This window comes from Artemia sp. Qi Xiang Cuo, chromosome 20 (genome assembly GCF_049724085.1).
Source record: "Artemia sp. Qi Xiang Cuo chromosome 20, ASM4972408v1, whole genome shotgun sequence".
NCBI lineage: Eukaryota > Metazoa > Arthropoda > Branchiopoda > Anostraca > Artemiidae > Artemia > Artemia sp. Qi Xiang Cuo.
The window spans coordinates 32,253,374-32,274,723 of record NC_142813.1 but is presented as its reverse complement, the minus strand read 5'-3'; the positions used below and the strand labels follow the sequence as shown (position 1 = coordinate 32,274,723).

Below are 21,350 nucleotides of genomic sequence, written 5' to 3'. Positions count from 1 at the left end.
ACCTCTCAGGGTTACTAACTAGACCTTTCAACGTATCTGAACAACATGGTTTTCTCAGATTTTTGACCCAATATCATGGGAGCCAAGGAAGCCAAGTCGAAGAAAAGAGCACGGTAGGGGGCCAGGTTGTCCCCGAATCAATTTTGATCCTAAAAAGGGTACCGGAACTTATATTTACAATCGATTAAACCCACTATCAAGTTTCTACAACCACCCCCTCTATACAAAGCGATCGGGGAAGAAACTTTTGGACTCTCTCTGGCCCTTTGTTGGGTTTGTTATAGAGGGGCCAATATTCTTTTTTTCTATTTTCCTCCTGCATCGGGGTTCCCTTAGCCCAAGTACTAAGGATACTAGTTTCGGGCTCACTTAGGGCTTCATTTTTTGGAAGGTGCGGACACTGCTCCTGAAAGAAAAAAATTATTCTATGTTTGGTTCCTCTTGGCCTAAAATCTTACACCTGTAAGTTTCAAAATGATCACGGACAAAAAGCTTTTTAGTCCTTTTCTAGGCCAGCTGCACCTCTTCCTCAGATCACAGTTTTTGGTCCTTTTGACAAAGAGAACGATCCCTGTAAGTCGTTCTGTTGGTAATTTACATTATTGACAGCCCTTGTTCTAAGAGCCGTGGGGATCAACCTCAGAGGCAAATTTATTGGACCTTTCGACTATATGAATAAGATGACTATCTCAAAATTTTTATCGACATCTTGGGTGGTCACCGGAGGACCGGGTAGCAAAAAGGGCAAAGGAGGGGTATAGTTACTCTTTCGCAAAACACATAGCTGAATGTCTAGAAATGCACAAGTCTAGAAATACTTACTGCTTAGGAACTTTACTTTCATACATTGGACAGTTTTCTTTAACTTCATTTGGATAATATATAGTAGACTAGAAACAAGAATTCTGAATAAATAATCAAAATTTTGTAACTTCTTGTTTTTCTGTCCCTTAACCCCTAAATCGGGAAACTTTCAGATCCCTTGCCGTCTCCGAGTTATAGGCTGCTTATCGCTAGAAAAACAAAGCATGATAGGAGTATTGATTAACTGAACACTGTGGCTTCAATTTACGTAGCATACAGTACATAACTACATATATTATGTCACGTTTAATTTCAATCAGGGGTAAAGACACAAGTCTTGTCTTTATCTCGACAGGTTTCTCCGATCTTCTACGAAGTGAAACCTCTTATAATAAAACTAGTGATTAAAGATCCTCTAAAAACTCTTCGGACCACACAGTGGTGTCAATTAATAAAAATGTAGGGCGAGGTGGATTTTTCAAATTCTAGGGGAGGGACAATATTTTAGTTTATCATTGGAAATAACAAAAAAAGGCACTTATCAATGAAAATAACAAAAAAAGTATTTTTTTGAAATTAAGGGCGACAACAAAATCTAGAAGAAAATGCCTCCGATTGAAAACTCCGATAGCACAATATCTTTTGAAGAAAAAAAAACATGGGATACGAAATTCGGTATTGGGTTCGAGGATCAGCAAGTAGGCTCTCTATGATGCCCAAATTCCATTATCAATGCACTTTCCATTCGAAGCTAATAAAGCTCAGTCCAATCAGTTATCATAATCTGTAGCCTTTCGCCCAAGCCTATACAAGACTTTTTTTTTCCTTTTTTTTTGCCGTAAGACACCTGTAGTCAGACACGTAAAGTCAGAACTGTTTTTATCATTTTTGCATCCTAAGGTCAGACTTCTGGTAAACTTTTCATCCTTTGATATATGGGTGATACCCCATAAAACATCATATGTTTTAAAACATGTCAGACTTAGGCTGTGTAGCGGAAGACAACACATAAAAAATTATTTATTTTTACGCTTCAAGGTTTAGACAATAAATACCACTACAATAAGAATCATCAGTATAATTACAAGCAAGAATAAACAAGCTTGTTTTAAAATGGCCTAAAGAAATGGAATTCATCAGTCAGGTATCAAAAAGCCATATGTCCAGCTTTGGGCAAAAATAATCATTCTTAAAACAGAGGGTCGAGAAGCCTGTCCAAAAATTTGTAAATTAATAACGGGAAAGAAAAAAAAATAAAAAAAAGTGATCTAGACAGTAAACTCGTCTAGGAGAATAATAAATGTCGTTCCATTCTCCAGTTAAATTTACTAAAAATGGAGACATAATTTTCTGATACCCAAATACTGAATGCAAACCCTTACCGGTTCCCAATCATTATGTCCTTGCGTTTCCTCGTTTTCTTCATCAAAAGAATCGTCGTCCTCAATTGTGTAGTCGATGGCCATGTCACAGTTGACGCTTGAAGCACTTAAAACGAGCAAATTAATACCAATTTATTTAACTCAGCTGTTTATGATTTGGCAAGTGCTAAGTATCATGTAATATATTGTTTATATTCAAAAGTACCATTTACTTAGAGCGGTAAAAGAGTCAAGGTGCTCACTTCACCAAAACAAAAAACAGGTGAATTATACACTAATTGCTGGGAATCATCGGAAAACGTCGAAAGAATTTATGCAGACCAGGGAAAAGTTGATACGATTTCTAAAATTAACACAAACAAAAAGAAAATAAAAATTTCTATTTATCGACGACAAATACTTGGGGAAGAATCAGGCATGGACTGAGGCAAGGGGAGGGGAGATCTTGAGCCGAATACTAAGCCCACCAGGCCTTATAAGATTTTTTTTTCAAATTTTGTAATTAATTTTTAAAAGTTCAACTGTTTTATGATTTAGTATTTCTCTTCAAAGTGGTTATCATGACCGTCAATGCGTTCTCAGGATTTGAAAAGAAATTGAGTGTTTGAAATTTTGGAATTCTCAGAAGCTTAAGGATCTATTTTTCAGAGCGTCTTTCATACCTTGCAAGTAGGAGTGAGGGGATATAAAAGCTTAAAAACTCATTTTTCTTTGCCTTAATTTAGGCTGTAGGTCCATTCCTGAAGGATACCTTTGCCTAATAATAAAACTTTTGAAGTGCATATGAAGCCAATATTCAGGAAGGTAGAGAGGTAGAAACTTTGTGGAGGTAAAAACCTTTCCGTATCCACATTTTCCTTACAGATCTATCCGTAAAAGTTTAGTTCACATAGCCCAATAGCTTTTTGACTCAGCAAAAAGATAGTCAAAAGACTTTTCTGGATGTCTTCTGTACCGGGGTAAGTAATTATTATTATGTCTGTTTTTTTTTTCTTTCATCTTGACCATGTCTTTCTTTGATTGATTATCCATTCATTTCTTTAGTTTTTTTTTTATCTGTGCAAAAACGAGCTTGTTTTTCAGCCAGATATTTGTATATTTAGTTTATTATGTGTATATGATTGAAAAATAAATGAACTTGAGCCTTGGGACCGTCCACGAGACGGGATTTGTGTGCAGATACGACTCACACACACTTTTAATTAATATCAGGACTGCATCATTGTAGCAATATTATTTTTGTATCAATCGGCTTACACCTCAAAGTCGCTTTTGACCACAAAACCTTTCATAGAAAAGGTCTAAACATGAGCGATACTATATAAATGCATATATCGCACTATTTATATCGACACCATGCGATACTATATTGATACATAATATCGATACTTGAGAAATACTTACTCAACTCTATTGTTGATGTCGTCTTCAATCAGTAAATGTAATATCTTGACTGGATTGTATGGGACATCAATCACGGTCTTTGGAAAGTGACGATGCTGAGCAAGGTATAATAAATTGAACGTTAGGCGACAGAGATATCTTTTCAGTTTTTGCGGGTGATATTCACTAACAAAATTCCTGAAATTGAGTACAACGTCTGAACAAAATTACCTCATGTCAAATATGTCTCATAATATAAAATACCCAAAATAACTTAAGTAGTAAAATTAAGTTAAAACTAAAGTCAAAATGTGGGCAAGAACTACAGACCGAATAACATGAAAATTTAACCATGGATTCAACATCTAACCGTACGTTTCCTTAACCATCATTTATGATAAGAAAAAAAGAGGATAAAACAGCTCAAAAATACCACAACAGTTTAGGATAAAAAGTTCGTGAAATAAAAATAGGCGACGCTATAAAAAGTAACACAACAATAATTCGAAAAAAAATTTAAATTTATATCCAATTCAATGTTAGGCGTTGATGATGCCCAGGAGGACGTAGGATGTTAATGGAGAGTCACGTTTACTTGGTCGATTTCAACACTTAAAAGGGGCTTTTGAACTTTCAATTTGCAGCACAGCGAGCCATCTCTCTCGCTGAGATAACGATAATTTATAAATATTTTTGATAATTTATGTTAATTTATTATATATTTTGTAGTGATTTTGTTAATATTTCTATGAAATCGTTCTATAAATCAAATAAATCAATTTGTCAAATACGAGATTGATGAGCTTTGATTTTGGACAGTCAGGCTTCAATTTTAATGATCTTCAATGATTAGCAAAGAATCTTTTCGGACCATTATCTGAGTAATCACTACGTAATTGTGTATCAAAAGAGGTATAAAACATTTATATTTGATAATTGGAGTAGGAAATATTTGTAGGGGGCAAGGACCCAAGGGGCTTCCCTAGGGCCCTATAATCATACAAATCAAAAATCCTTGTATGACTCTGGTCTTAATAAGGAACAACATGTGCAGCTTTATACTAAAATATATCCATGAAGCTTCTGTCGTGCAAGGGTCATTACACAATTTAAAACCGTTAGCTTAGAGACATTTGCCCCTGGGATTTTGTTTCATGTTACCCTCGGAAAATTATTTTGACCATCCTCAATAAAGTAGCTAAAATGAAATATGGGCAATAAGGGGTGCCTGGGGGTAATCGGGACAATGAAGAGGCGTCATATGCTCCATAACGGTTTATATAAGGAATTATAAGTTTTATTTTACGATTGAATAGGCTGTCTTTGAAGTTTATACGACAATTCCATCCTAATTCTTCTATTAATAACAGCTACAAAAAAATAATAATAATAAAAGAAAACTTTCTACTGTTTTACTTTTCCCATTTAGAAATTCCTTTGCATTAGTGAGCCTCTTTCAATGTATCGTTATTTTGTCAACAGTAATGTCGGCAAAATGAACAGTTTGAAGCAATTTTTTCATCCCCCTCCCCTTTTTTTTAATTAAATATCTTAAATCCTTACAATTTCAACACATATGAAAGAAAACTTGGGCTATTTCCTTAACTTCAGGGACAAAAAATATGCTAATTCAAGCACCGTATATAACTCTCAAGAAGGACAGTTTACCAGAGCCAACTCAATTGCACAACTGTCATAACTTAAGGGGTTTTTAGTTCTTAACTGTAAAGTAAACTTCAAACTTCTGGAATAACGATCGAGAATTATTCAGAGTCGGTTATTCAGCATAGTCCAAGCATTATTATCGAGAAATTCGACAATCCTATCGCCGCATAAAATTAGTCTATGGCAAATTTGTCTGAGCAATTGTATTAATGAGAAACTGTCTTGAATTAAAATCAAGCTGCCATCAAGCCATTGTCCAATGGGATACAAAGCCAAGACAGATAGTCTGAGTGAGACGCAAAGCTGGCATAAGCCTTTTTCAGGATTGTATAAAAATGATGTCATTTTCACTTATTGATAGATAGTCTATCATCCGTCCGTCCTAGGGCCGGACTAAGGTAGATAGTCATAGAACTAAGGGATGGTCGAGATTTGTGGTTTGGCTCATCAGAGGCAACGCTGTAGCGTCGCCTATAGTAAAGGCCATACGGCTCCAATGTTTTATTATTATTTTTTTTTTCCCAGAGGCACTTCATATGGAAGGGATTGTCGTAGAAGATTCAAAGGGGGCTCATTCGATGGAAAATCGAGAGTTCTAGGGCCCTTTTTAATAGTCAAAAGTGATTGGAGGGCAACTAGCCCCCCCCCCCCCCGCGCCCATAATTCCCCCAAACACATCCAATCAAAATTTTGAGATAGCCATTTTGTTCAGAATAGTTGATTTCCAGATAGAAAATATATTTTTGAGGAGGATACTCCCCCATATCCCTCAGGGCAAGGGTTTTAAGTTACGTCCTGGGGGCATATAAGGTTTTTTTATAGAAGGCGTTGTCATAGAAACTTCAAAACAGGCTCATTCGATTGGAAATTAAAGAGCTAGTGCCCTTTTTAATAGTCGAAAGTAATTGGGTGTAACTAGCCCCCTCCCCCCCCCCACGCCCATCATTTCCCCAAACACACCCAATCAAAATTATAAGATAGCCATTTTGTTCAGCATAGTTGATTTCCAGATAGAAAATATATTTTTGAGGAGGACACTCCCCCACAAACCTCAAGGCAAGGGTTTTAAGTTATGCCCTGGGGGCATATAAGGCTTTTATTGAAGGCGTTGCTGTAGAAACTTCAAAACAGGCTCATTCGATTGGAAATTAAAGGACTAGTGCCCTTTTTAATAGTCGAAAATGATTGGAGGGCAGCTAGCCCCCCCCCCCCCACGCCCATCCTTCCCCCAAACACATCCAATCAAAATTTTGAGATAGCCATTTTGTTCAGCGTAGTTGATTTCCAGACAGAAAATATATTTTTGAGGACACTCCCCCGCAACCCTCAGGGCAAGGGTTTTAAGTTATGCCCTGGGGGCATATAAGGTTTTTATAGAAGGCGTTGTCGTAGAAACTTCAGACCAGGCTCATTCGATTGGAAATTAAAGGACCAGTGCCCTTTTTAATAGTCGAAAATGATTGGAGGGCAACTAGCCCCCCCCCCACGCCCATCCTTCCCCCAAATACATCCAATCAAAATTTGGACATAGCTATTTTGTTCAGCGTAGTTGATTTCCAGATAGAAAATATATTTTTGAGGATACCCCCCCACATCCCTCAGGGCAAGGGTTTTTAGCTATGCCCTGGGGGCATATAAGGTTTTTATAGAAGACGTTGTCGTGGAAACTTCAAAACAGGCTCATTCAATTGGAAATTAAAGAGCTAGTGCCCTTTTTAATAGTCGAAAGTGATTGAAAATTAACTAGCCCCCTCCCCCCCCCAACGCCCATCATTTCCCCAAACACATCCAATCAAAATTTTCAGATAGGCATTTTGTTCAGCGCAGTTGATTTCCAGATAGACAATATATTTTTGAGGAGGACACTCCCCCAAAACCCTCAGGGCAAGGGCTTTAAGTTATGCCCTGGGGGTATATAAGGTTTTTATAGAAGGCGTTGTCGTAGAAACTTCAGAACAAGCTCCTTCAATTAGAAATTAAAGGGTTAGTGCCCTTTTTAATACCCGAAAATGATTTGAGGGTAACTAGCCCCCCTGGCCATCCTTCCCCCAAACACATTCACTACATGAGTGGGTAAAGCCATGTTTATCACCAGTTTGTACTGCGAGATATCAAATGTTATTCTGTTGATAGCAATCCCCCACAACCCTCGGGGAACAGGTTTTAAGGTATGCCCTGGGGGTATATAAGGTTTTTATAGAAGGTGTTGTCGTAGAAACTTCAAAAAAGGCTCATTCGATTGGAAATGAAAGGGCTAGTGCCCTTTTTAATAGTCAAAAATGATTGGAGGGCAACTAGCCCCCCCGTGCCCATCATTCCCCCAAACACATCCAATCAAAATTTTTAGATAGCCATTTTGTTCAGCGTAGTTGATTTACAGATAGACAATATATTTTTGAGGAGGACACTCCCCCACAACCCTCAGGGCAAGGGTTTTAAGTTATGCCCTGGGGGCATATAAGGTTTTTACAGAAGGCGTTGTCTCATAAACTTAAAAACAATCTCAATCGTTTGGAAATGTAAGCGATGGTGTCATTTATAAAAGGCAAAAATGATATAAGGGCCAATGGCCCCCCCCCCACGCACATCATTCCCCTAACCCCCTCCCCTCCCATTATTGAGACGATCTTTTTTTTCATAGGCTTTTATTTCTATCAAGAAAATTTATATGTTATGAGGACACTCCCTCACAACCATCAAGTAAGGGGTTTTAAGTTATTCCCTCGGGGCATATAAGGTTTTTATAGAAGGCGTAGTCGTAAAAACGTCAAAACAGGCTCATTCGATTGAAATTAAAGGGCTCGTACCCTTTTCAATAGTCAAAAGTGATCCGAGTGTAACTAGCCCCCCTCCCTTCCCACGCCGATCATTTCCCCAAACACATCCAATCAAAATTTTTAGATAGCCATTTTGTTCAGCGTAGTTGATTTCCAGAAAGAAACTACATTTTTGACGAGGGCAATCCCCCGCAACCTTCAGGGCAAGGGTTTTAAGCTATGCCCTGGGGACATATAAGGTTTTCATAGAAGGCGTTGTTGTAGAAACTTAAAAACAGGCTCATTTGATTGGAAATTAAAGGGCTAGTGCCCTTTTTAATAGTCAAAATGGATTGGAGTGCAACTAGCCCCCCCCCCGACACCCATCATTTCCCCAAACACATCCAATCAAAATTTTGAGATAGCCATTTTGTTCAGTGTAGTAGATTTCCAGATACAAAATATGTTTTTGAGGAGGAAACTCCCCCAAGACCTTCAGGGCAAGGGTTTTAAGATATGACCTGGGGGCATATAAGGTTTTTATAGAAGGCGTTCTCGTAGAAACTTCAAAAAAAGCTCATTCGATTGGAAAATCAAAGGGATAGTGCCCTTTTTAATAGTCGAAAGTAATTGGAGGGCAACTGCCCCCCTCCCCTTCCAGGCTGATCATTTCCCCAAACACATCCAATCAAAATTTTGAGATAGCCATTTCGTTCAGCATAGTTGATTTCCAGATAGAAAATATATTTTTGAGCAGGACAATCCCCCACAACCCTCAGGGCAAGGGTTTTAAGTTATGCCCTGGGGGCATATACGGTTTTTTATAGAAGGCGTTGTCATAGAAACTTCAAAAAAGGCTCATTCGATTGGAAATTCAAAGGGATAGTGCCCTTTTTAATAGTCGAAAGTGATTGGAGGGCAACAATCAAAATTTTGAGACAGCCATTTTATTAAACGTAGTTTTAAGTTCTGGAAATTAGGTCTTTGAGGATGACAACTCCCCGACAGCCCTCAGGGCAAGAGTTGTAATTTAAGGATTCTCTGAATCCTTCCAATTATTTCTTATGGAAGGGATGCTTGTATAAACTTTGGAGAATGCTCATTTGATTAGAAATTGAAAGTGCTTGTTCACTTTTCAAGAGACAAACGAGATAGGAGAGGAACTCGCCCCCCCCCCTCCTCCACTCCCTAAATACCTTTGAGATAAATTTTTATATTATCAATTTGTTAAAACAATTCTAAGTTCTTATAACAAAAAAACTCAGGTGTCGACACATCCCACCAGGGCCTGGGTTGTAAGTTATACCCTGGGGCATAACTTATTAAAGGGGGTTTATAACTTATGGGAGAGCGTTTTGTATGGGAAGAACACATAGGAAATATATTATAATTATCCAATTATAAGGTTAAAATACATACTCTGAGATAGATGTAAAATTACTTTGGCACACAAAATCCTATTAAGGTCAATTCCTAACAGTCGTGATCCCTTTGTGTCAGCAAGTGAAATGGTCTAAACCCCCTTATTGGATCTATTTTTTCAATCCATTCATTGTTGTCAATCGCTGTCCACAAGTTATGCAAGCTGTCTATTGTTCATATATAATGTTTTTATCATAGAGGTAATCGTACAGACTTTGAAAAAAAACTCATTCGATTTAAACTGAAAGCCCTAGATCCGTTTTTTAAAGTCAAGAATAATCGGACAGGAAGCACCCTCCCCCCCCCGTTCCAAAAAAACTTGAAACTTTTTGCAATCAAAAACGAAAAAAAAATTAATTAAAAAAAAACTTTCCGAAAAATAGGTTTTTCAAAGAAAAGTAAAGGCCATTTTAAATTTAAGCTCAGCAGGTACAAATACAATATAAAATTAAAACTCAAAACGACTAGAGATCACTATTAAGGAATAAATGAAACCCAAAATGAACAGAAATTAAATAGACAATCATAGCCAAAAACAAAAAACAAGTAATAATATAAATGAATAAATAGATCTTAAAGCAAGTAATGCTTAGATTGAATATGAAAATCAAGCCTAAAACGAAAAAATAAATATTTTGCTATTGAAGTATAAACGAAACTTAAACGAACAGAAATTAAATAACAATCAATGCGAGCAAACATACAACATATATTAATGTAAATGAATAAATAAATCTTAAAACGAGTGAAACTTAAATTGAATATGCAAATCAAGTTTGAATGGAATAAAAGTAGCTACAAACAAGAGTTTGGGTATCGCCTCACTGCAGAAGCCTAAAACCTACTGCGTCATTGTATGATTCACACTTTCAACACCTGGCGTCCGGACTATCATATAATCTACCAAGCATACAACTACCCCAAATCAGTATCAATAAATAAATGAAACCCAAAACGAACAAATATTAAAATAAATATTAGAGTCAAACTCAAAACGAGCATTTGAGTAATTAATATGAGTAGGGTTCAAAACCCCTTAATTAATTAATATGAGTTAAATTAATATGAGTAGGGTTCAAAACCCCTATGCTTTTTAAAAACGAGAATATAATTTGTACTTTACTGAAAAAAAATTCAAATTAGTTTACTGAAAAAAAATATGCATTATCAATTTAATCTAAATATGCTGATATTTATGCCCTAGAATATTAATTAATGAAAGAAATGTTTTCAGTAAAGCGCCAATGACGCAGTAGGTTTTAGGCTTCTGCAGTGAGGCGATACCGAAACTCTTGTTTGTAGTTATTTTTATTCGATTCAAACTTGATTTGCATATTCAATTTAAGTTTCACTCGTTTTAAGATTTATTTATTCATTTACATTAATATATATATTGTATGTTTGTTCGCATTGATTGTTATTTAATTTCTGTTCGTTTTAAGTTTCATTTATACTTTAATAGCAAAATATTTGTTTTCGTTTTAAGATCTATTTATTCATTTATATTATTACTTGTTGTATGTTTGTTTGCTATGATTTTTATTTAATTTCTGTTCGTTTTGGGTTTCATTTATTCTTTAATAATAATTTCTGGTCGTTTTGACTTTGAATTTTAAAAGATATTTGTATTTCCTGAGCTTAAGTTTAAAATGGGGTCTACTTTTCTTTGAAAATCTAATTTTTCGGAAAGTTTTTTTTTAATTAATGACAAACAATGTGGACTGGACTTGTAGGCAAAACAGCGGACTGAATTTCTTGGACTCACAGGCGAACAAGTGACCTAAGCCTAATAGGCTTTCCCACTTAGAGTCTCAGGCGGACTACCATATCTTAGGATTGACACATGACAGACAAGTCCCCTGGACTCGCAGGCGAACGGGGAAGACTATAGTTTTCCAAGTGTTTTGGTAAACGGCACGGGCAAACACCGGGAGTAGCTATGACTCTCAAATTGGACAAATACTTGTGTGATAGCTTTTGGAGAGGCAAGCCCACTTAGAGCCTCAGGCAGGTTGACCAACTTTTAGAATTGACAGACGACCGTTAAGTCGCCTGGAATCGCAGGCAAATAAGCGTCCAGTCCAAAGCCTAACAGGGCTCGCCCGCCTACCTAGAGTGTCGGGCGAGGTTTAGCATGCAATTCATAAGCTCAGACAGTGGCTATAGACTAGTCCTGGCAAATTGTAAGCAACACTGCAGAAATGCTTCCCGGGACGTTCCTAATTTGATTGAAAACACAATAAGCTTTTTGCAGTCCTCATGTACATACCTTGCATGCAACTGAACGTTAAATTTTCCAGAAAAAGAAAAAACTAATTTTGTATCTTTCTATTGGCCATGAATATAAATCCTGCAAGTGGAAAAACGAAAAATATTTCATAAATACGTCAAGATTTAAGCGACGTGTACGATGTTATGTTTACACGAAAACACAGCTCATTTAAACTTCATTTTACTAAATCTTGTTTTTTGTTTTGGGCAATTTGACTCAGAAGGAAAATCGTATATAGACAAATTTTAAACTACACTTTGCCCAAAATTTAATGCCATCGTAATATGTGGCTTTTTCTTGCGATCATCATGCAAGGGTATAGTAATGACCTGGAAATATCTCATTACCGAACTCCGTGCCCCTTTTCTGAAATCTTCTATTGGATAATGAAAATGTAAATTAGGTAATAGCAGTAAGCTAGATCTGTTTAAAGGAAAGAACTCCGGTTATGTTTCTTCACTCGGAAGAAAGGAATCAAAACGACAAAAAAAAGTAGATCTAAAGAGAAAATTGTTTTACCTGTACGAAACCCTTTTTGGCAGTTTAACGTTTAGAAAGTAGCTATATAAGTTGGTCAGTTGAGCTGAATATGCCAGACCCGGTAGTATACAATTCGTTAATTCAAAAGGATCCATAGAGCTACTCAAAGAGGCAACTGTAACTCCTGAATCTGACATAGATTTGAAATTTTAATTGACAGTATTGCAACCGATCAAGAATTCTAACAGAATGGAGTGTGTGGTCACTTCGACTCCCAAAATCAACTTCACGCAACTTGAATAAAAGGTAGAAATTCCCTACACAACTCATCTTAAAACAAGAATTCTAGAAAAATATTCAGCTCGGTATGAAAGCTCAATTATGTTGATAAACGCTTATTTTGGAGAGTTCAAAAACCAGTTGAAATAATTTGTATTACACTTTACGCATACTCTCAACCCCCCCCCCCCCCACTAAACTTTGACAAACTGCAATAAATACATTTTTACAATTTAAAGAAAATAAAATCTAAGGGATCAGGGTTTACACCGTTGTCCCCACCCCCCGTGCTTTGAAAGAAAATTCCATTAAAATATTCAGATTTTTAGCAATTGTAGTTGGAAATTAAAACCGTCTTTATTTTCAATGGAGACAGATCCATAAGAAAATCTAGTTGTTTCTTAGATATCATGAATCGATAGGATAAGGCGGACAGGATATACATCTTCCATTTCACTCGAACTCTGATACCAAGTTTATTTTATTTAAGCAGATTCAGGAAATACATGGGTGACACGAAGTAAAGGCGTTACACGAAGGCTTGTGCGAGACTCGGGAGGTTGGCCGAACAATACAAGTCAGAAAAGATTATTATCTGTGGGGACTTCAACTGTCAGCTTCTGGATGATGATCGTTTTTTCACCATATTAAGGGGGTGTCTGCCAGACGCTGTGGCCCCGGTTCCAAAATCCTAGTCCTTCACGTTTGTCCACAGCGCATCCCTGGCTACATCAGATATCGATCACTTTTTCGTAAATTTCCTACTTCCGACCGGGATTAAAGCCATTGTTGACTCGGAACACAACTGTAGCGATCACCTTGGGATTAGCTTAATGGTACCATTCTCCACCTACAAGCGGTGCCCCAGGCGATCATGGTTTATCAAGAGTGAATGGCAAAGGATAGATCAGTCCTTGTACAAAGATATTCTTGACTCAACTCTTGCTAAAATCAAAGTACCGTTCCACATGCTTACTCATGGCCAAAATGAAGACAGACTAGCCCTGAACATCTTTTGCTCCGAAATTGTTCATTCGATGAAGCTTGCGGAATCTGCCGCTGTTCCAGTGGCAAAAGTGTACCCCAACACTCGTAAAAAGGGATGAGATAACCCAAGTATCAAGTTTGCCAAGAAGAGATCCAAGTTCTGGTACGAATTGTGGAAGGACTGCGACAAACCCCGCTCTGGAGTAGTTTTTCAGTGCTTTTGACATGCCAAAAAAGAATTCAAGCGTAGTGTCGAGAATATGCAAATCCAGCAAGTGGAGAAGTTGTCTTGTGATTGCAGGAGTGACCCAAACATCTTATAAAAGCGATTCCAATCTAAAAGGGCCGACGCTGATGTGCAAAGTCCCATTCCCGATGAAAGTTGGGTAAACCATTACAAGGACGTGTTTGCGCCACCACCCAACGAGCTGGACTCCATATATAAATCTGAGATAGATAGGCAATTAATCAGCACAAAACTCTGCCACACTGATGTCATTGTTTCCAAATGGCATATTGAGATAATTATGAGAAAATTGAAAAAGAACAAGTCTCCAGGGCTCGATGGGATCACTCCGAGGCACTTACAGCACGGCACAGAACGTCTACATGAGTACTTAGCCTTACTATTCCAAATGAGTATCGAGCAGGGACTCACACCTGCCAACTTTCATGGTTGCCGCACATCCAATATTCTGAAAAAGAATCGAGATCCCTTGCTTTGTAAAAGCTACAGACCAATCACGTTTCATCGGTTATCAGCAAAGTATTTGAGAAGGTACTGTTGCCCTATATTACGTCGCACGCTCTAATGGGAGACAAACAACTTGGATTCAGAAATGGGTTGGGCTGTGGACACGCCCATCGGCTACTAAGAAGAATAATGAGGTCTACATCTTTAGTTAAAGAGCCACTCTTTGCCTGCAGTGTCGACATTTCCGCTGCGTTCGATTCTGTCGTCCAATCGCAAGCACTGTGGTGCCTCTTAGATTCAGGAGTCGACCCCCACATTGTCCTTGTTCTCCATGACTGGTACTCCCACACGCATATTCGTCTAGCTTTGGGATGGGAAACAATCGCCGGTCACCTCAAGCAGAAGCTTTCTGAACCCATTCGGCTCTTCAAAGGAGTTCGGCAAGGATCTACTCTAAGCCCTATCATCTTTAATTCTGCGATTTACTCTGTAACTAGATTCGTTCGTGGGACTTTCTTTTTGGAGGGCTTGGATCTAAGTTTCATTTCTTATGCAGATGACTTGTTGCTCCTAAGCAGCATGCTGAGGGGTCTACAGGAGAATCTTCGTCGTTTAGTGACCCTATACAGAAGAATAGGACTACGAGTCAACATAGAGAACACGGAATTTATTGTTTTTAGCGGCACTAACTTGGCCAATTCCAATCTTATCCTTGATGGTATCAGAATGCACAAGTCCCAGTCCCTAAATTACCTTGATATCACGTGCGGTCAGACGCCTAGGTCAATTAAAGGCTTGTAGACCGAATCAGTCTGTAAATCTATCCGCTCAGCAAATGGAAAAGGTGTAACATCCACGAGGTAATTTAATCGTTGTATTAAGTAAAAATTATTCAACGCTATCGTCTCTCCTGCCATCTGGTACATATCACACTTTTGGGTAATGCTGTACCTCACCGAGCGTTGAACAATACGAACCAAGTACTACAGATTTGCAAAATTTTTACTGAGACTTCCACTGAGATTTTCTAACACGGAGATCTCATCCATATATGGAATCCTTGATCCATCAACCAAGGTGATTGATCTAGAACGGAGAGCCTCAAGACGATCCCTCAGTAAACTCTACGACTCACCGCTGACTCAACTGTTTCTGTGAATGAAGTACCTGTATTTAATTTTTAGTGTTGAACATATTTTTCTTCTTTTTTTGTTTCATTCTGTACTCCGCTTTTTTTTCTCCATTTCTCCATTGTAAGCGGGCATAAATAAATATATATATATAGGCTAACCCGTTTGAGATATGGGTAAACTGAACTCTCTTCACGAACTTCGATTCGGAGTCTTCAAATTTTAGAAAGAAACAGCTTAGATCAGACTCTCAATCTTTCCTTAAGGCTTCGTCTAGGCACCTTGTATTTTTAATCGCATCTGTATTGCTAAGTATTGTATTAAAAATGGGATGAATGTTCTTATATCTCCAGCAAAAAAATAGCATTCATTTTACTGCCTGTTTCTGGGAAAATAAAATTCAAAATTCAGATTAAAAAGGATAGGGCAAATAGAGACTTTTCGCAATCTTTCTCAACATCATTATGAGCCTCAGAATCAGGTCAAAGAATTTATACCATTTTTTTTTTATATCAAAGGGATTGACATAAATAAATGATTGAAAATTAAAAATTTTGTCAGAAATATAAAATAGGGTACTCTCTTATAAATACAGAGTGCATCCTCTTATGAAATTGGTTTTAAGAAGGAATACTCACAAACAGAATTGCCACCTGTAGCACCAAAGTTCAATTTTAGCACTATTACAGTCAATTTTTTGACTTTAGCACCGAAAATCGCTGTGTAGCAGGCAAATTTGGGCAACTGTAGCACTTTAGGAACTGACCATGGTAGTAACCCTGGTCACTAATGAACTTTACCCCTCCATTCATTAAACAAACTAACCGAATTCAACGCATATAACTTGATTTACTATTTCTTGCCGTTTAACCATTAACGCTTGGATGAAGCCATTTCTCATTTGATGATTCTAGATATATATGTTTTATATATGTGGGCTCTTTTATATGTTTTCTTTTGCTTTTTCTTCTGTGTCTCTTTAGAGTTTTGTCAACACTTAAGAGTCTGTCTCTTAAGATGTTAAAACGAATCCTTTATTTGACAAGCTCCAGGCTTAATACAAATTTTTATCTAATGGATCAAGAAACAAACATTCTTATCCTATGATTAGGCCCAAAGGTTATTTCATAAATGGCGCTGACCATGATTCTGTGAAATAGATCAGTTTACTAAGCAAGTATTCTAACGTCAAGCCTACAAGTGAAACGAAAAAAAAAACAAATCCCTTACGGTACTTAAAACGTGTAAAGTGATTCTGACGAAAAGTCAGAATTCCGTGTGAATAGCTTATATTTCTGTGGAAGAATATCTATGGGGCGAGGAGGTTTAGGGGTTGAATCCCTCCCCCCAGTGAGGCATCTCGTGTTACAAAAGCGTTCTAGATCCTGGAAGAAACTTCATGTAAAACTATCAAATAAACTGGGTTGTGGTACTAGTAATACTTAATGTACCTAGCACCGCAAAGCATGTTTCAAAACGAAAATTTTTTTTGATGCTGATTCGACAATCGGATATACAGTAAATTAACCCAGGTGACACATATTTAATCAGCACTATTTAATGTTTTGGAACTGGATAAAAAATTTTTTGGGGTTGCAATCCCTGAGCTTTGTAAACTCGTTGATAAGCTCATTTTTTTTAAACAACACTATGAATTTTTTATCACAACTCTTTATGTTACTTCTGAAATCATTGCAAGGTTTATTTACTGGGCTCTAACATTAAATTTTTTATTAATTAAAATCTAAATAAAAAAATCAAATTTTTAATCAAAAATTCAATTTCTTCCAAACAGACTTACAGCTAAAAAAAAGCAAATCCACCAGAAATGATGACGACATTCTGTCCCAGGATAGCTCCATAGGGTAGTTATACTCATCTTTAAATAATATTAGCATCGTCTGAGACCTTAAAATATACCATGCCCCTGTCCCTCGTTTGATGCCAGCTTGGGTCACTTTCTTCCCATTGGACAAGTAAAATCCTTATTTGGTTAGCAAGTTTCACCTAAAAGAACCAATACAACATTCATCGATGGTTTCACTAAGCAAAATCGGAACTCAACTCGTCCAATCATCCAATATAGCGACAACCCTCCCACCTCCCCTTTGTTTTATAAAATAGCATATAATTAAAGAAAATGTCAGAAGGAATTAAAAAAAGAGGAGGTTACCTAGTATCTGAAAAAGCGAGTCAGTAACTGATAGGGGAATACGACTTTGTACAATTTGAACGACTTTTCGCTGCTGGGAAATGACTGGTGTTTCAATCCACTTCCCGTAATGGTATGACGTGTTAGATGCCTCAACTAGGGCTGCAGTGATTGGAGAATTATCTTCTTCTTCCATGCTGAAATATACAAAATAGATGAACAAAAATAGATGCATAGATGCAGACAGATCTGACCCTAGAGGGGTAGGAGCTTTTTCCTAGAAGAAGAGAAACTAAAAAGCGCATTCTTATGCCACTAGTTGTAAAATTTACCCAAAGAAGGGGGCCTTCGGACCAGTCTCAAAAGAATAAAAACCCCCATTATGCAGGTACGCATACGAACTATTTCTTATATTTGTATAGAGTATTAGATGCGTGTTTTTCAAACGCTAGTTCCAGAGATTTTGCATTAAATGTCAAATTCATCTTTCAACTCTAATAATTTTTTTTCAAAATTAACCTTAACATGCTAGCGTCACCAAAACACACTCCATTGCTGATAACAGGTTTTGTGCTAAATGAGCGGAGTTTTATTATTCGCCCTGTTATATAAATTCCCAATTTCTTTTGCTTCATTTTGAAGCAACTCTTTTTTAATTATCTTTGCCTGTAATGCGTTGTTTTCCATTATTTTCGGAACTTTAGACTGCAATTACTCAAAAATAATTTTTGCAAAAAATGTGTCTTGATTTTGGAGGCCCAATGACTATTAATGATGATGATATGCAATCGTCCTTCTTACTTATTATACATTTTTATGCATACAAACCTATTCACCCATCAGTCACTCCACGACAAAAATTTGTTCACTTCCTTTACAAATACAGGATCACTCCTAAAAAGTTGTTTTTTCAATTAAGACAGATCTGCCTTAGGTAAACAATTTGCTATCAAATACACCCTATTTGATTAACGGTAAATTTGAGAGAGAAAGGGAGAGAATATCCAGTTATTTATATTATTGTTGATATTACAATGACTATTATTGAAGTAATGAGTATTGAAACACAATTCATATTATATCTTTAAAAAAAAAAGAATTTGAATTCGACAAATTAATCTAGTCCCACAAATATCTGTTGATTATTTTTTTTTTCTTTGTGGTATCCTTTTTTATTGATTTTGGCTAGATACTGGCCGAAACTCACTTTATCTTGGAATCAATAAAACAGTTATTACAGACAAAAATACCGAATGTATTTCTAGTCAATAGCATTAAGTTCAAATAGTTACGTGTATTTTAATCATTTCGAGTTCCTGCTCCGATCGAAGACCTGGGTCTTGAAGGAAATGGTTTAAGTTCCCGAGCTGATGACCAGCCTTTCTCTCATTCCGTTTCCATATCTTTCAATTCAAATACAACTAAACTATTATTTTTATGTTGGCATTCTCTTTGAGTACTAACATCTCTGGAAATGATACTTTCCCATATCCACCATTTGTATAATTGAATTTTTTTGGTACTCCAAAGAAATTTAATTCCAAAGTGTCATGACAACGCACGCATACGTTTCCGATAGTGCTACCACTTGTACTTGTTTCATAGTTCAAATGCTTCTTCCTTGTCAGCATTCAATGCTACAATAACACTAGCATGTGAACACATTTCTAATGGGGGGTCATCCACATGTTCAATATGCACTTTATCTTTGCTATTATTTGGTTCATTAATTGTTTGATTAGCGGTAGTGAAGTTTGCTGCCACTTTATTTTTCATCGATTCATATTTATATTCATTAGTGATATTTTCTGCCAATGCCCTTTTTATTTTTCCGGCAATTTCACTGTCTATTACAACATTATTTTTACACAGGTAACAGTTTCGGCACGTCGACAAGATATGGTTTATGATATTAGTAGAAGAGTATGCATGTCTTCTTTTGATCTTCCGTTGAATGCTAATACCCGAAAGTTGACGATGGGGTGTAACAATAGGTAGCATGTTACCACAAGCACTGGCAAGAAGATGTCCTTCTTCATCAACTATTATTTTTATTTTGGCATTTTCTTTGAGTGCTATCATCTCTGGATATCTCACTCTTGCATATCCACCATAAAAAGAGTTGAATTTTTTGGTACTCCAAAGAAATTAAATTCCTTACTGTCATGACAATGCACACATACATTTCCAATAGTGCTACCATTTTTACTTGTTTCATAGTTTGAATACTTCTCCTTGTCAGCATTCAATGCTACAATAACATAGACATGTGAACACAATTTATTAAAATGCTCCATCTTCACTTTTTTAAAAGATATGACTTATGTGTTTATCGTACTACTGCGTAGAAAATACTGATTTAATACATGCATTAGATTAGGTAGTGTCGATATCAGGACATATAATGCCAGTGGGAAAGCCAAATCGTGTCTCTGACCAATCACCGATTTCAATTGTTAGAGCCGTAAGCATATTTTGTCATTTTAAGATACGTACAAAAAAAAAGGTTGAATAATTTCGAAGTTTAAAAAAAATTGTTTGCTTTTTTGAAAAAAAAATATTGAATTAGAACCATCAGTCCTCATTATTATGAGCATCCGAAACTGGACTTAAGTTTCACATTTGAACCAGAGAATTGACCTAAGTTTCACATTTGAAGAAGAGAATTGTATTTTCCATAATTTTCTTACAGGAAACTAGAGTTTATGGTCAAAAACTCTTATTAGCTCAGATTCTACAGAAATAGTTTATTTTTCAATCCATACCTGGACTTAAGTTTCACCTATGAATCAACAAATAGTATTTTCCATAATTTTCTTACAAAAAACTAGAGTTTACGGTCAAAAACCCTTATTAGCTTAGATTTTTCACTAGCAACTTGCCCTCCACTATAACTTCGCTAATACATCCTTCTGGCAATCAACCCCTCCCCCCCAAACCCCTTGTCATACATGTCTTGTTAAAATTTTTTATTTCAAATCGTCCACACGGGTTTCAAAACCCATAGTAGCTCAGATACTAGAGAAAGAGTGTATTTTTCAAACAATACCTGTACTTAAGTTTCACCTATGAACCAACAAATTGTATTTTCCATAATTTTCTTACAAAAAACTAGAGTTTACGGTCAAAAACCCTTATTAGCTTAGATTTTTCACTAGCAACTTGCCCTCCACTATAACTTCGCTAATACATCCTTCTGCCAATCAATCCATCTCCCCCAAAACACTTTTCAGACATTTCTTGTTAAAATTTTTTATTTCAACTCATCCACACGGGTTTTTCGCTAGCAACTCGGCCTCCACTATAACTACGCTAATACATCCTTCAGACAATTAACCCATCTCCTCAACAACAATATTCAGTAATTTCTTATTAAAAAATTTCTATTCTAACTCATTCACGTAGGGTTTTCCACATTTGAACCAGGCAATGGACATAATTTTCATATTTGAACGCGAAAATTGTATTTTGAGTAATTTTCTTGCAGGAAACTAGAATTTATGGTCAAAACCCTTATTAGCTCAGATTCTACAGAAAAAGTTTATTTTTTGATCCATACCTAGACTTAAGTTTCACCTATGAACCAACGAATTGTATTTTCCATAATTTTCTTACAAAAAACTAGAGTTTACGGTCAAAAACCCCTATTAGCTTAGATTTTTTTCGCTAGCAGCTCACCCTCCACTTTAAATTCGCTAATACATCCTTCTGCCAATCAACCCATCTCCCCAAAAACACTTTTCAGCCATTTCTTGTTAAAATTTTTTATTTCAACTCATCCACACGGGGTTTTCGCTAGCAGCTTTTTTAATGGGCACCAAGTAAAGAAAAATCACACGGAATCAGACAACCGAGTCTATCAAACCCCGTAAAGCTATTTTAAAAGATAAAATAATTAATTATTTAAAAAAAAAATTTATTTTTTAATGATAACTAAGTAAAGA

At 36.5% G+C, this 21,350-nt stretch overlaps 1 protein-coding gene across 1 annotated transcript in view; it reads right to left on the bottom strand.

Moving 5' to 3' along the window:
* Atg14 (autophagy related protein 14) overlaps positions 1-21,350 on the bottom strand; it is a 49,116-nt gene that overhangs the window by 20,253 nt on the left and 7,513 nt on the right. The window contains exons 2-5 of the mRNA XM_089106472.1: positions 17,428-17,603; positions 12,204-12,354; positions 3,591-3,767; positions 2,187-2,292 (exon numbers count right to left, since the gene is read on the bottom strand). Of these exons, the coding sequence (XP_088962598.1) occupies positions 2,187-2,292; positions 3,591-3,767; positions 12,204-12,354; positions 17,428-17,603 (610 nt within the window). The remainder of the gene's footprint in view (positions 1-2,186; positions 2,293-3,590; positions 3,768-12,203; positions 12,355-17,427; positions 17,604-21,350) is intronic.